We start from the raw sequence: 16,341 nt of genomic DNA on the forward strand, positions 1-16,341 counted from the left end.
CACATGCAAACAAACACAATATAAACACATAACACAAGATATACAAGGAAAACCCATTGTAGGGAAAAACCTTGGTGATAAATACTGCTAGAGTCTACTGCTCTAATCCAGCCTCACAATTAAAATATTTTGATTACAATGTTTATGGGAACCAACCCAAAGGAGCACCAACCCCTTATCTAAGCACCCACTTATATGATTACAATAAAATTAATGTTACAGGTACATATATATTACCTTGTTACAAATGATGTTTTGTAACTCATGGTGTTTTCTACACCTAAGATTGATTTGATTCCTCTCAACTTACAATCTTTGTTCTCTTCTCTTTTCTCTCTATCATCAATCTCTGATCTCTGCCTTCAGTCCTCTTTTTTATCTCTACATACTACCTTTTGGTTCCTTCTCTCTGTAGTCCTCTTACTTTGCCCACTCTTAGTGTATTACCTTCTAATTTCTCTTCACACTCTATTATGCCTTCCCCTACTTTGTGCTTACAATTTCTCTACTTTCTATTATGTTCTGCATGCCCCTTTTTTCACCACACACACACATTTACTCCATACACTCCTACCATTTTTTATTTCCTTCTTTTTCAACTTGTCAACATTCCCGCCAGGAGATGAATTGAATACACATTATGGCATCCAGGATAATTTCATCCTCTGAATATTTCTTTCAAACAGATAGCTGGCATCATTAAATATATCATTTTGATCTTCAGGTTATTCTTTTGTGTTCTGATTACTATTCTTAATAATCTTAGATCTGATATCTTGTTTTCCTGACAATTGTAGATCTTCTCAAGCCTCACAATCAATCTTCGACCTGCTCTGTGACTACAAGAATTAAATGCATCCATCTCCTTAGTTTCAATCAAATGATTAGATTGGATTAGACTGATAACAACCATTTTTCAGTATATCTACATAGCTCTTCTCTGTTAGCAATTTGATCTCATCTATTGATAGATGGAATTTGACTCATCACGTACAAGCCACGTCTTCGACTTCTCCTCCTTCATCATGAAGTCATCTTTGGTCAATGAATACATGGGCCACATTTGTGTTGGCATTCAAATTTTCAATCGCAGATAGCTTGGTCAAGGTGGGGTCCATGCTTGCGAAATGGTGATAGTCGTTTCTCTTCTTATCGTCGTATCACAAAAAGTTTGACCTTATTTGATGATTGACTGTGATACTGCGATAATATATAGCTTTATCGTAAAATCATAAAGAGCTTGGTGGTCTCTTGATTGCTGACTATGATACTGCAATAACATACAACTTTATCATAAAATAGCAGAAGAGTTTGGTCAATGGATGAGTTCACCTGCAAAACTACAATAACCCTTTCTCATCTCTTGCGAACCCTTTTATCTCTATATCGCGGTCAACATGGTCAAGGTGGGGTCCATACAAGCGATATGATGAAAACACTTTTTCTTTTATTGTGGTATTGCAACTACCCTAGCGGCAATAATTATTCCACTTGCAATATAGCAATAACTATGATAGCTTCCCATGGAATCACAAAAGGCTTGGTAGAGGCAGTGCAGTGTCTTGCGGGAATGTGATAAGCACAATGTGAAAAAAAATTTAACCTCCCACTTTATTTGTGCCAATGCTTCTCCCCTTGCATGTTTAAGTTGATCAGCTCTACATCTGTGTATGTTGACATCAATGACAACTCAATGCCAACAACTTCAGCAGGGATATACACCTCCTTAATCAAGAAGAGATCCTTATAGAAGACACATATTCAAAAAAGAAAAAATTTATCCTTAAGGAGAGATTTTTTAGAAGTATTCTTTCCCCCCAACAAAGAGACAAGAGAAGATACAAAATAGGCTATTATGTTGCTAACAAAGTATGATTATACGTGAAATTGTACCACCATGAATTACAATGAGGCCCCAATAGGTAAGCTACTAATGTCACACACTGAGGAGAAACATAATAGCCACTAATGTTATTTAATTACATGGTAAATTGGATGAAAATTTTTAATATGAAATGCTAAATTCTCTACAATTAATAGAAGTAAGACCATACATGAGATGATAAGCACAAAATAATAAATTTGTATAGTCAACTTGTTTAGTTCCTTAATTTTTAAAGGTGAAAAACTAATCAAATGGTCTCTTAGGAATTCTAACAATATTTGGTAGATTCTCTATAGAAAGGAGAGTGATAAGGCACTACTCTCATTTCATGTGAAGAAATGTGTGTAGACAAGAAAGAAGTAGGGGAACTTATGTCGTGAGATGTAAGATCTATAGGGACATTGATTTCTATATCATGTCCACTATATTCTTGTTTAGAAAGGATGTCAAAGTCCATATTGCATTGCATATGAAATTGTAATGGGGAGAGACTTTCATCACAAACCTTATTGAGATTAGTAATGTATGAATATTGTGAAGCACCAAAAAGATGAATGGAAAAATAAGTATCGATATTTATTGTAGGATACACATCTTTATCAACAACATTCATGTCCATTTCAGAGGTAAAGAAGTCCTCTTAAATTTTGGGAGACATGTCTTCAAGAAAACAAGTATCATGATGTTGCATTGAAATGTCTTCATTAACAAAGTAGTCTCTAGGATAGGAATAGGTTTGTAAGTCATGTTCCACTTGGACCAAAGTACTCTCATAGCGGAGGTTAGTTTTGGGAGGAGATTCATCATTCTTCAATGCTTCATCTCCAAGAGGGAGTTCACTGAAGGAAATTATAGTGGTATCCTCTTCTTGCACACAAACTTCCTCATGCACAAAAGAAACCTTATGAGAGGGACAAGAATAATTCATTACAACCCCATTCCTATAAGGGAGGGTATTGGAATTACTAGAAGGTAAAGCCTCATAAATGGGATTTCCAATCCTATCAACCTCTTGCAAAGCTTCATAAAGGGGATTGTCATCATAAACACTTCTTCATGAATAGGATGAGTTTTGAGAGATGTAGAGGATGATTTAATTGAGATTAAGTCATCAAGGGCTTCATCTAACATATAAAAGTCATCACTATTAAATGGTTGATATTTGTATTGAATAGAAGGTAAAGGCTCATAAATTGGTTTGGCATTTACAATGTTCTTACGATTTTTTAGATATTTAGAGGATGATTTAGAGGGTGCTTTAGAGGATGCTTTAGAGGTAGGGATGAAGTCATCAAGAGTTTCATCCAACATCAAAAGGTAATCACTACTAAATGACATATATATTATGTTGATTAAATTTTGGAAAAATGATGGTTTAGAAGATACGAACTTACAAAAGAGGAAATCATCAAGAGCATTGTCAAGTTCATCATTAGTAAATTTCTCATCAAAGTTATAGTCATCATAATCAATTAGGTTATCAAAGGAACAAAAGTCTTGTAAAAAGTGATCCAACAATTCTGAAAATAAATGCTAACTATTGCAATGTGATGAAATGATCTAATGTAACAATGTAATTCTAAACACACACAATGCATAAACAAGACTTTTCTTTATTTTTTTTATTATTTGAAAGGAAAATGAACATGCAAATCAAAAGATGCAATGCAAGAATTTTGGTTTACCAAAATGTGACGTATGGAAATAGGGATCCACAAATTCAGGTAGGAATCCACTTATTTCACAGTCATTACATTAAAAGGAGAATGAACTCAATATATTCAATCCCAATTTTATTAAGAAAATGGTTGAATTCTGATTGAATTTTTTTCCCCTTTTGATTGAGGTGAAAATGAAATTTGAATGCTATATCTAGGGTAAATAATGGAAATTGACATAAAATAATATAAAGAACAAGATAGAAACATAGTATGTAGACACATAGCTAAATCTAAGCACAAGGAATAAAGGAAGCACATGTGTTAGAAAATTCTGCCCAAAAGTACAAGACTGAGAGGCTTTGAGCATCTTGGTTCTCCAACTATTAGATGTAGACAAAGAGGAAGCTTTCAAAATCAAAATGTCACTCAGAATCTATTTCCAAAAGTTCGTCAAAAATTTGTGGGACTAAGTGGCTTTGGGCAACCTAGTCCTCCGCTTTTTGCTCCTACAAAAGCTAGATCTAATCGTTGTCAAATTCTCTATCAGAATATTCATTCATAGCTTCCAAATATATTACCTACTATTACTGCGTCATTTATCCTTCATGACAGGAGTAAATCACCCTATAAAATTTCATTTGGAGTCCTTGTCTTTCATGCAATGCCTCGGTTCAAGCCCTTAGTCCATTTGTAAATTGTCTTTAAATAAAAAATGCCGCGTTTTAGTAATTGGTCAAACTCCATGAACACATTGAACCATTTTGAACCGGGTTCATTAGGTTTATTTAGGTTCTGCGGATTCTTAGGTGTCTTGGGGGTTTTTCATACTAACAATCTCTTAAAGTGTTTTGCAGCGGTTCCTTATTGGTCTCGTTCGGTGATGTGTTATGTCATCTCTCTTCAAGCGTTGAACTCTTTGAACCTAGTTCAAAAGGTTCATACGTGTTCAATATGTTCAACAGAGTTCAAATGGTCAGTAGTACATGACATCGTTAATCCTTTCAGAAAAGATTTCTCCTAGGCGCAGTGTACACCTTGAACTACTTGAACCCCAATTAAGTCTATTCAGAATGTTCATGTGTGCTCAAATTTGGTGGATCCCATGAGTTAAAAGATTTGATGGTGCATTTATTGCCAAGTATGAGGAAGGCGAACCATATCTTGGGTGACATCAATTGTTGGAGTTTCGAAGCAAGTAATCATTTTGGGAACCGGTGGTTACTTCTAAAATGCCACCATACATTCAATGCATGTGTGTGATGTCCAATACACAAGCTCAATACACTTAAACTGACGATTGGAATTATTGCACTTAATAAGTTTGTATTATTTCTCTTGCTATAAGGTATGAGAGGATTTATTCTTTGAAAATTTGTTCCTCGTCACTACGGTGTTATTTTTCTTGGATAGAAGGTTTGTTTGCTGGTAGTCATCTGGTTGCTCTCAACTGTGAAGGTGAGTCCATTTCTTGTCCTCTCCAGTGATTTTTACTTGTATTTCTTCTCTCATAGTAAGGTTTGTTGAAAGAAAATAAGGCTTGTCATTTATGAATTATGAAGTCCACATTGCACCTGTTCGGGAATGTTTTTAGTCTTCAATGTACAGAGCCCATAGTCAGCGATACCGACCTTAAAGGGGAAAATCTTAAAGTTTTAAAAGAAAGGGTGTTCAAGGGAATTGATGGTTCCTTTGGTGTGGAAGTTTTGAGTAGTGGTCTCATAGAGGCGGCAACCTTTTCCCCAGCTATCCCTTGCCCAGAATTGGTTAGGGAATGTATTGCTAGGTATGATCTAGCTTCCGAAACCTTCAGGAGAGACAATGGTGAAACCCTCCTTTCCATTAACCATGAAGTAATTTCCTTTGTTTCCAAGTTACCTGAATACTAGTTCTCAAACTTTTCTCCCGTCCAATCAATCACCGAGTTCAATGCAGATAGAATCGGGCACTGAAATAGCGTAGCAAAATATTGGTTGAAGGTTCCTCAAAGGGGTGGTTAAAGATTTCCCAAGAATCCCAATAAGAATCATATATTGCGTCACATTCACGATGTCATGTTACTGTTGCACCGAGTCAGATTGCCTGAGGTAGGCTCTGCGGAAGCCTACAATTTTGACGAATGGATTTATTGCTATGTGCAGCTAGTATTAGAAGGGAAGCAATACCTTGATTGGGCAGAGCTGATTGTCGATTCAATGAGGGAGCAGCTGAGTATGGCCAAATAGTTTAAGTGGAATTTATTTATGTCTTCGTATCTTATATACTATTTGGTGTGTGTTAAGGAGATAGTTGGAATACCTAGACAACCCACTAAGGAGGAGGTCCCTGTATATGATTTTTACCCTATATTGCAAAAGGATAATGCCTTGCAAGACTTTAGGATGGTACACAATTCCTTTCTAGGAGATTTGTGCTACGAATTGAAGAATATGAAAACTAAAAGAATTTCTCAGGATGCACAGGCATCGGTGAAGAGGTTTGGCAACTTCTTTATCCAGTTTCCTCGCTTCTGCTATATAAGGATAGGCGGTTTTGAGAAAGAGCCCTTCAAGCTTCCTCATTTTTGTTCAGATTGTTTTGTTTTAGCAGAGATATGTAGGCAGCTGACTACTGTGATTAAAAAGGCTCAACCCAGGGAGAAATGGGAGGGTCATTTTCCCATTCAGTTAGGTATGCTATCCTGTAGTTCAATGTCAGACGCTTTGAGTATTGGAGCGGACCTAAAGAACTTCAATTTTCCCCTATACCATGAAAGGAAAGGTTTTGATAATAAGGGTTTCTCCTGAAGTCTTGGTCTAATGCCGTATCTCCCAATTCCATAATTAGAGGACTTCTGGGAGGATTGCAGTGATGAACTCGAGGTGTTCAAAAGGGGAAACATGAGGATGGTGTTGGAGCAAGTCATTTCATTGAAAGTAAAGCTTGACATAGACAGGCTTGAAGAAGATTATCTATAATTGTTTGAACCTGGATACTTAGCTCAAGCTGAAACCAAAGTGTCTTGTATCGATTGGGATGAGGAAGAAGAGGATGATATACAGTTGAAAACAAAAAGGGTTTTGGAGAGAACCGCAGAATGCATTGAAAGGAAGAAAGCAATGAAATTAGGCGCCAAGTCTAACTCTGTGAGAAATAGTGAGGTTACTCTGCGTTCACCAAAGCATTTTTCTAATAATGCTTCTATGCCTGTTCATGGAGGTAAGGATAAAAGGTCGCCTCAGGTTAGGCACAAGTCTAATCCAGCTTTGGATTTCTCCGCTCCTCGACATACCCAGTCACGAAGTGCTACTCAAAGAAGGATGGATCAAGCTAAGGATACAGAGGTGAAGGATAAGATTCTTGAAGCTCAGATATTTGAGGTTGAAGATTTGGACAATGTCATTGCTAATGCCCTGGATTCCCATACGGTTACCATAGCTATGACACCACCCTCCAAAATGATCGAAGGAGCAACTAGTTCCAGTGCAACCCCTAAGTGGCTGACCACTTCGGTGAACAAAAAATGGAGTTCCATTCTCGTGACTATTCCAATTCAAGATATGGTCGTTAAGTACACAGAGAAGGGCCCCAAGCCAAAAAGGTTCAAAACAACTACTCGACTGGATAGTGATGAAGGGACCGGAAAGTGGGTTGCTGAGATTGCCTCATACAAGCCCAAGGAAGAGGACAAGGAAGTCAGCGCAGAAGATTTTGAGGTCACTAATGTGGAGCTGGGAAATATGAGTAGAGATTCAGATAACCATTTATTCCAAGTATCCGCAAAGAAAATGCTCACCAGGTCGGAGAAAGACGAGTGGGAAAAGAGAGAGATAAAGCGACATATAAGCATCCTTGCTCAATTCATTGACAACATCGGTTGCTTCAGAGCACTTCCTATATCCCATGCTACAGAGAGCTTTGATCCTACTTCACCAGAGAATAAAAAGCCAATGAGTCAGGTTCAACGAACTAAAAGCATTGCAGAGGCTGTTGAAAGATGGATTGAAGGAGTAATTAAAGATGGAGAAAAGTATATCACGAACTCCCAAAAATTATGTGATGAGATGCAGAGCCTCATTGTGGAGATTCACAACCAGGTTTCGCCATGGGAGAAAGAGGAACACAAATGGGAGAATGTCTTGCCTATGTTCACTAAAATAGAAGAATACGGAGCTACCAAGTTTTTGACAGAATATTCAATCAAGCTGGTAACAGATGAATGTCAACTCTTCATGCTGAAGAAGACCAAATTGTGGTGGGTGCTCACCTTCAAATCTGTGATCTCTGATGCTAAGACTTCTATGTATGAACTAAAAGACCTCCAATGCAATTTAGTTAATGATAATAAAGTGGTTAATCCTGACCATGATTGATAGTTGGGGATTTGCAGGCTGAACACATAGGATACGATAAAAGTTTTCAGGATATACATGGAGAAAATCAAAGCCAAGGGCAATTTCACTACTGAGGATATAACACGGGTTGCTCGGATCGAGTCCATGATGTTTATCGGTAACGATCACTTACTGAAACATGCTGAAAAGATGGTAAAGCACAGATGGAACAAGGAAGCGGCGAAGGCAAAATTCAATGCGATGAAGATCCCGAATCAATCAATAATCCAAGAACTCGCAACTTCCCACGACACCCAGGAAAGCAGAGAAGAAGATGATTATGGGAAAGCAACATACCACGTTGATCAAGGCCCTGTTTTTATGTGTTTTTCATGCTTATGCAAAAGACTTCGGGACATCTGTCCCAATTATACTTTGTTAGTTTCATAACTGATTTAGAGGAGGTCAAGTTTTTAGGGAGACCTCCTCTATTCTAAAAACTATAAATTAGACTATGATGGAGGGGATAAGGGTTAGATTTTGGTTAGAATTTTGTTAGTTTTTACTTAGTTTCTTTTTGGTTTGAAAAGTTTTGTTTTGCTGAAGGAAGTCATCAGACTTTAAAGATCAAGAATTGAAAAGGGTTTTATACTTGTATTGATTGTGTCTTTGCTACATAAGATATATATATATATATATATATATATATATAGATATATATATATATATATATATATATATATATATATATATATATATATATATATCTAAAGGATCATACTGTTTTGGGAGAAAGAAAACCTTTGAGTTTTGAATCTGCACCGTGGCATATCTTTGTATATGTTGACCAAATCAAATGACAGTGATCACCTTTTCAATGCAGAATGTTATTTCTTTTCTGAGATTCCTTCTTGTGAGTTTTTAAAGGATGCGTGTTTGAAAAGAGATTTTGTCTCTCTTAACTATTTTTTTTTATATGAACTGTAAAACTGGTGTTCTGAACTTTGTTTCAGTCACTTCTATTTCTCATGTTGAAGCATTTAGAAAGCTTATTTTTCTGTAAAATATGTGAAAATCATTAGCCTCTCATCAAAAGAATGAAGTAGGCAGCCTTACGTGCTTTTAGGTTAAAAGCATACCAGTTAGAAATTAATTAGATTATTCCTTGAATAACTAATAGAGGGAGTTGTACCTATGAAAAAATTTAGAGGGAAGTAGTATATTACACTTACCCAACTGTTCAGTTGAACTTTTTGTCTTTAAAAGAAGGCGACAGAGTTTGAAATTAATTATTTTAAATAAAGGCAAAATCCGTTCGCTAACAGATTTTTGGCAACTCTGCTGGGGAGAAATAAGTCGAGCATTCAATAGACCAGCATGCCATGGGCATGATAGAATTGAAATCATAATCAACAATATCCACAGTTTTGCTTTATTTGAGACAAATTTCCATAACTCAGGAGCATCACTGAGGTTGAAAGTTTTGCTTAGAGATCTTATTATAATCTCTAATCAGAAATATAGCTCCATGAGCAAATGCCCCTATCATAATGAATCCGGCAATGTATTGATGATGAGTATACAATGCAGCTTGGGTAGTAAAATCTTGTGCTATGAATGCATAGGCAGGTAAAGAATACATGTGTTGAGCTACCAAGGAAGTAACACCTCCCAAAGAAGCTAGAGCAAGACCTAATTGAAAGTGAAGAGAATTATTGATTGTGTTGTAAAGACCCTTATGCCCGCATCCTAATAAGCCTTTCGGAGGAACATGTGCTTCTAAAATATCTTTTATACTGTGTCCAATCCCAAAGTTGGTTCTATACATATGGCCAGCAATGAAAAACACAAATGCAATAGCTAAATGATGATGTGCAATATCAGTTAGCCACAAACTTTGTGTTTGTGGGTGAAATCCCCCGAGAAGAGTTAGAATAGCAGTTCCCGCCCCTTTAGTAGTACCAAATAAATGACTACTGGAATCAGGATTTTGAGCATATAGATTCCACTGACCTGTAAAAAGTGGTTCCAACCCTTCGAGATGCGGTAATACATCTAAAAAATTATCCCATCTTATGTGTTCTCCTCTTGATTCAGGAATAGCGACATGAACTAAATGCCCCATCCAAGCCAAAGAATTGACTCCGAAAAGCCCTGGCAAATGATGATTGAGACAAGATTCGGCATTTTTAAACCATGAAACACTTGGTTTCCATTGAGGTTGTAGATGCAACCAACCCACTGTTAAAAAGAGAGCAGAAAGAAATAGCAAGAAAAGAGCTCCAGTATAAAGATCTTCATTAGTGCGTAAGCCAATTGTATACCACCACTGATAAACACCGGAATAAGCAATATTGACCGGACCGGGGGCACCTCCTCGGGTAAAGGCTTCTACGACCGGTTGACCAAAATGAGGATCCCAAATTGCATGAGCAATAGGTCTTACATGTAAGGGGTCGCGGACCCATGCTTCGAAATTGCCTTGCCAAGCTACGTGGAACAAATTACCAGAGGTCCACAGAAAGATTATAGCTAACTGACCAAAGTGAGAAGCAAAAATCTTTTGATAAAGACGCTCTTCGGTAATATCATCATGACTCTCAAAGTCATGTGCAGTAGCAATACCAAACCAAATACGATGAGTAGTTGGGTCTTGGGCCAAGCCTTGGCTGAACTTTGGAAATCTTGATGCCATAATGCTTTTCAAATCCTCCTAGTCATTATCCTACTGCAATAATTCTTGCTAGGAAGAACGCCCATGTTGTGACGATTCCACCCAGAAGGTAATGAGCTACTCCTACAGCACGTCCTTGGACAATACTCAAGGCTCTTGGCTGGATAGCAGGAGCAACTTTTAATTTATTATGAGCCCAAACAATAGATTCAATAAGTTCTTGCCAATATCCACGACCACTAAATAGGAACATTAAACTAAAGGCCCAAACGAAATGAGCACCTAAGAATAAAAGGCCATAGGCAGATAATGAAGAACCGTAAGATTGGATTAGTTGAGAAGCTTGTGCCCATAGAAAGTCACGAAGCCACCCGTTAATTATAATGGAACTCTGTGCAAAGTTTCCTCCTGTAATATGAGTTACCACTCCCTGATCACTTATACTACCCCAAACGTCAGACTGCATTTTCCAACTAAAATGAAATATTACTACTGAAATTGCATTGTACATCCAGAATAATCCTAGGAAGACATGATCCCAGACAGATACTTGACATGTTCCTCCTCTACCAGGCCCATCGCAAGGAAAACGAAAACCAAGATTCACTTTATCGGGTATTAAACGAGAACTGCGAGCAAATAAAACACCTTTCAGTAATATTAATACAGTCACATGGATAGTAAATGCATGAATATGGTGTACTAAAAAATCTGCAGTTCCTAATGGAATAGGTAACAAAGCCACTATGGCACCTACTGCTACCAAATCGCCGCCTCCCCAGGTTAAGCTGGTGCTTGTTGTTGCATCAAGAGCTATCAAACTGGGTGCTAAAGCATGAGTGTTTTGTACCCATTGAGCAAAGATAGGTTGTAATTGTATAGCATTATCTGAAAACATATCTTTAGGATGTCCTAAAGCACTCATAGTATCATTATGAATATATAGACCAAAACTATGGAAACCTAAGAAAATACATGCCCAGTTGAGGTGTGATACGATTGCATCACGATGTCTCAGAACATGATCTAAAAGATTGTTGTATTGAGTAGTCGGATCATAGTCTCTTACCATAAAAATAGCTGCATGTGCAGCAGCGCCAACTATGAGAAATCCACCAATCCACATATGGTGTGTGAACAGAGACAGTTGGGTACCATAGTCAGTAGCTAGATATGGATAGGGAGGCATAGATTACATATGGTGAGCTATGACAATAGTTAAAGACCCTAACATAGCTAGGTTAAGAGCTAATTGAGCATGCCATGAAGTATTTAAGATCTCGTAAAGACCTTTATGTCCTTCCCCTGTAAATGGACCTTTATGAGCTTCCAAAATATCCTTGAGGTTATGACCAATAACCCAATTGGTTCTATACATATGACCAACGATTAGAAAAAGAACTGCAATAGCCAAATGGTGGTGTGCAGTATCGGTCAGCCACAGACCCCCTGTTACTGGGTTGAGTCCTCCGCGAAAAGTCAAAAAATCTGAATATTCCAACCAATTCAGGGTGAAAAATGGGGTCAATCCCTTAGCGAAACTGGGATAAAGTTGAGCTAAAAGCTCATGATTTAAAATAAACTCATGAGGAAGTGGTATCTCTTTAGGGTCCACTCCAGCATCTAAGAGTTGATTAATAGGTAAAGAAATGTGTATTTGGTGTCCTACCCAAGATAGAGAGCCAAGTCCTAGTAACCCTACTAAATGGTGGTTCAACATGGATTCTACATCTTGGAACCAAGTCAATTTTGGAGCAGCTTTGTGATAATGGAACCAACCAGCAAAAAGCATTAACGCTGCAAAGATCAATGCACCAACTGCGGTGCAGTAAAGTTGCAATTCACTAGTTATTCCGGATGCTCGCCAAATCTGGAAGAACCCAGAGGTTATTTGTATTCCTCGAAAACCTCCACCCACATCTCCATTCAAAATTTCTTGGCCTACTATCGGCCAAACTACCTGAGCACTGGGTTTAATGTGAGTAGGATTGCCTAGCCATGCTTCATAATTGGAGAAGCAAGCGCCGTGAAAGTACATCCCACTTAGCCAAATAAATATTATTGCTAATTGACCAAAATGAGAACTAAATACTTTGCGGGAGATCTCTTCCAAATTATTGGTATGGCTATCAAAATCGTGAGCATCAGCATGTAGGTTCCAGATCCAGGTGGTAGTACTAGGTCCCTTGGCTAGTGTCTTTGAGAAATGACCGGGTTTAGCCCATTTTTCAAAAGAGGTTTTAACAAGATCCCTATCCACTATGATCTTTACTTCTGGTTCCGGTGAATGAATGGTCATTGAGTTCTCCTCTTTCCAGACGAGACATGAGAAAAAACCCGCCGAATAAAAAAAAAAAAGATATATTCTCAACTCGTTCCTCTCTTTATTTCCCAGTTCAAAACTAGAGCGACTATGATAGGGAAGTCGATTTGAGACAGGTGTTCATATTTATTATGACATATCTGATAGGTGCTTAATGGACCGTTGCGAGATATAAAACATCTTTCCCGTCGAGTGGTAAAAAAAGATATCAATATTAATACAATCACTATCTTCATATCTAGATTTATTTATCCATATCTCTGGACCCATATGTTACATATCACTTTTATAATTCAAAAGAACTTTGAATTGATAAATTATTAATGAATCTTTAATAAATTATATCTCTGGACGGGATTTGCCCATAGAGAAAAGATTTTTTTCATTAACGATCCATAGAAAGTATTCTTTGTTTTATTTTAAACATAATTTTTTATAATGACAATGCAATAAGAGAAGCTAATTCGCTCGAATAGTATGAAAAATGGATTTATCCTGTCTGGATAAATTTCATATTCTTGAGGATTTTGCAGTATAGTAATCGAGACATTTTCATTCTCCAAAACATCCTGTAATCTTTAACCGATTTTGTGCTTCGATATAATTGCTTGGAGCAAGCGCTATAGCTTGTTTCCAATACTCAGCAGCTTGATCAAACCAAGCTTCCGCAATTTCAGGATCTCCCTGTTGAATGGCCTGTTCTCCTCGGTCGGGATAGATCAACTTCTAAAAGTTTTCTTCCCTTAGAACCGTACTTGAGAGTTTCCTACCTCATACGGCTCAATCAACTATTCTTTAGTCCTTTACCCAAACTTCCAAAATAGAAGAAATGCGTTCAGGTTAACCGAAAGAACAGAATGGGTCAATGACATGAGTTTCAAACTTCACTTTCGATAAATGATTAGGTTTTCTCCTTTCTCCCACCCTAAAAAGATGAAGTATTAGAAATAAAGAGATCTACTTCAGATTAGATCAGATAAAAATCTTTTTAAGAGGTAACTATCTATGTTCTGTATAGAAATTTTGAAGAATACTTTCCTACCAGGAAAGTACTTCACGTCTTTAGGATCCGATGCTACACCGCTGCTCAATAGCCTAGTAAATCAACCCTATTACATAAATTGAATCCTTTTTTTTGCCCATGAGCAGATTTGATCTTATCAGCCCGAACTTTCAATAATTGATCTTTATGGTGCTTTTTCCATCAATTGAATTGATTTTATTTTATCCATGGACTATCCAGGCTATATTTACCAATTCATATTTGGGCTCCTATGAGGGATATTCTTTTGACTACAGCTGATAAAAAACCGTTGTTTTGGACGGTGCATATGTAGAAAGCCTCTTTTTTTTTTCTTTTCCGTAGTTCTAAACGAATTCATTCTATAGTACAGATAGCCGCACGTAATGATAGATCAAGGCCGTATTATTAAGAGCTTGTGGTAAAGACGGGTTTCGTTCTAATGCCTGGAAATAATATTCCAAAGCCTTAGTATGTTCCCCATTACTCGTGTGGATAAGACCTATATTATATAATATATAACTTCGGTCATAGGGGTCAATTTCCGGTCGCATGGCTTCATAATAATTTTGTAAAGCTTCCGCATATTCCCCTTTGAATTGAGCTGACATTCGTTACGGTCGTTCATTCAATTGAAATGATCTCCGCTTCAAAACCGTACATGATAATTTCACCTCATACGGCTCCTCCTTTTTTTATAGAATAAGGGAAGTAATCCATTAAATGGACAAAAAAATAGTTTCTTATATTATGAATTAACAGGAACTAGCATATTTCCGATGAATCTCTAGCTATCCTTCTTGCAAAGATTTTTTTCTAAATACCAAGTATTTTAGCTTAGCACTATAAACATAACCTCTACCAATTTCTTTGTCCTTAACGCACTGTATTTTATGGGGATTATTCACTTCAATAGTCTCCGATGGTTCTAGCGGTATCCGAAATACAAACAAGATGGATGTTTGTTGCCTCAACCATTCTAACTAGCCCTTCCTTAAAAAGCTTTTGTGTATTATAATGAAGCATTTGTGTTGTCAATTTTAACGCGTAGTGCTTTTTCCCCTATGCATACCTATCATATAGATTTGACCATTAACATCTATGTAATAGATATAACCTTTCGCTTAATATTAGAATCTCAGAAGATCAAAGCATCTAAGGCTGCATAAATCGGGGATACACGACAGAAAGAATTGTTCTATTTATAAAACTCACCTTCAATAAGCATAAGTTTTCTTTAACTTAACTTAATAAATATTCTGCCATTCTACGAAATGAGAAAAAGCAGAAAGAAAAAAATATCAAATCACACCATCTCTGTAATAGGTAAATGCCTTTTTCTCGCCTAAAGCCATTGGGATTATCTGCAATAATATATCCGCTACAATTGTGAAAGTCTTGTCGATAAAATTGTCATTTCTCTGAGATCTAGGCATAGTCAATTATAAATTTGATAAATTTTTTTTTTATTCCCCATACGGAAATGATTCCATGAACAAAATTATATTCCAATGCACAATAGTATAATAAATGGATTTCCTTACGATCGCAAATATGTAAACATTATCATTTTTTCTAAATAAAGAAAAAATGGGAATATTTGAAAGAGTTCATTCAATTTATTGATGAACAATAAATTGAATTTTAGACAATGTTTATATCTATATATGCAAATTTAAGAAATATCGCACTCGTTTGCTCATGATCCCAAGGATCAAACGAGCAAGTAAATGGTAAATTGGTGAAGAGTCAATTTTCTGCTTTTTGATAAAATCAGGATCGTGTGTGTTCATACTTATTCTAAAACATAGAATATATTGAGTATAGTCATTATGATATAATTTGTACCATTCATTCTTACCGAAAAATGATTCATAATATATGTATATATATAGGATCATTCAGGATCAATAGATCTTTCTTAATTTCACAATTGGATCGACAATAAAACCCCGAATAAGATAAAATAATCAGATTAGATTGAGAAAAATAAAATATCTTGAAATAAGAAGAAAAGAAGGAGTGTGGTAAAATACTCTTTTGTCTTTATGCCAGATTTCATAAATACTTTACTTATGCAAAAGCAAGTTATAACATAATAAAACTTGTTCTTTTCATTTTGTCAACAAATGAAGAGATCATATAGGAAAGATGGCTGAGCGGTTCAAGGCGTAGCATTGGAACTGCTATGTAGGCTTCTGTTTACCAAGGGTTTGAATCCCTCTCTTTCTGTATATTCGCCTTAGTCTTTTTTGCATCGTTTTCTCATGAATCTAAACCCAATAAGATGCTTTCATCCTCCCGCAATATCCTTCTATTTCGGGATAGAGAAAATAAAAAGAGTAAAGGTATGGCAAAGGAAAAAAATAAATATTAAAAATAGAATTCGTCAATCAATGTATTATTGACAATGACATTGTCATGTAACATACAGAGGGACAGATGTGTAGAGATGCTTTCTTTTCAT

General features: G+C 36.5%; 1 protein-coding gene and 1 pseudogene across 1 annotated transcript; both read right to left on the reverse strand.

Moving 5' to 3' along the window:
• Positions 1-9,321: 9,321 nt before the first annotated feature.
• LOC131077146 (photosystem I P700 chlorophyll a apoprotein A2-like) lies at positions 9,322-10,551 on the reverse strand. Its single transcript, XM_058014568.2, has one exon. The coding sequence runs from the start codon at positions 10,549-10,551 to the stop codon at positions 9,322-9,324; it is 1,230 nt and encodes a 409-aa protein (XP_057870551.2).
• On the reverse strand, positions 10,517-13,025 carry LOC131077142 (photosystem I P700 chlorophyll a apoprotein A1-like; annotated as a pseudogene).
• Between the last annotated feature and the right edge of the window lie 3,316 nt (positions 13,026-16,341).

Source organism: Cryptomeria japonica, chromosome 9 (assembly GCF_030272615.1).
Source record: "Cryptomeria japonica chromosome 9, Sugi_1.0, whole genome shotgun sequence".
NCBI lineage: Eukaryota > Viridiplantae > Streptophyta > Pinopsida > Cupressales > Cupressaceae > Cryptomeria > Cryptomeria japonica.

Coding starts and splice junctions, on each gene's coding strand:
- LOC131077146 (XM_058014568.2), bottom strand. CDS start 10,551: ATGGCATCAAGATTTCCAAAGTTCAGCCAAGGCTTGGCCCAAGACCCA.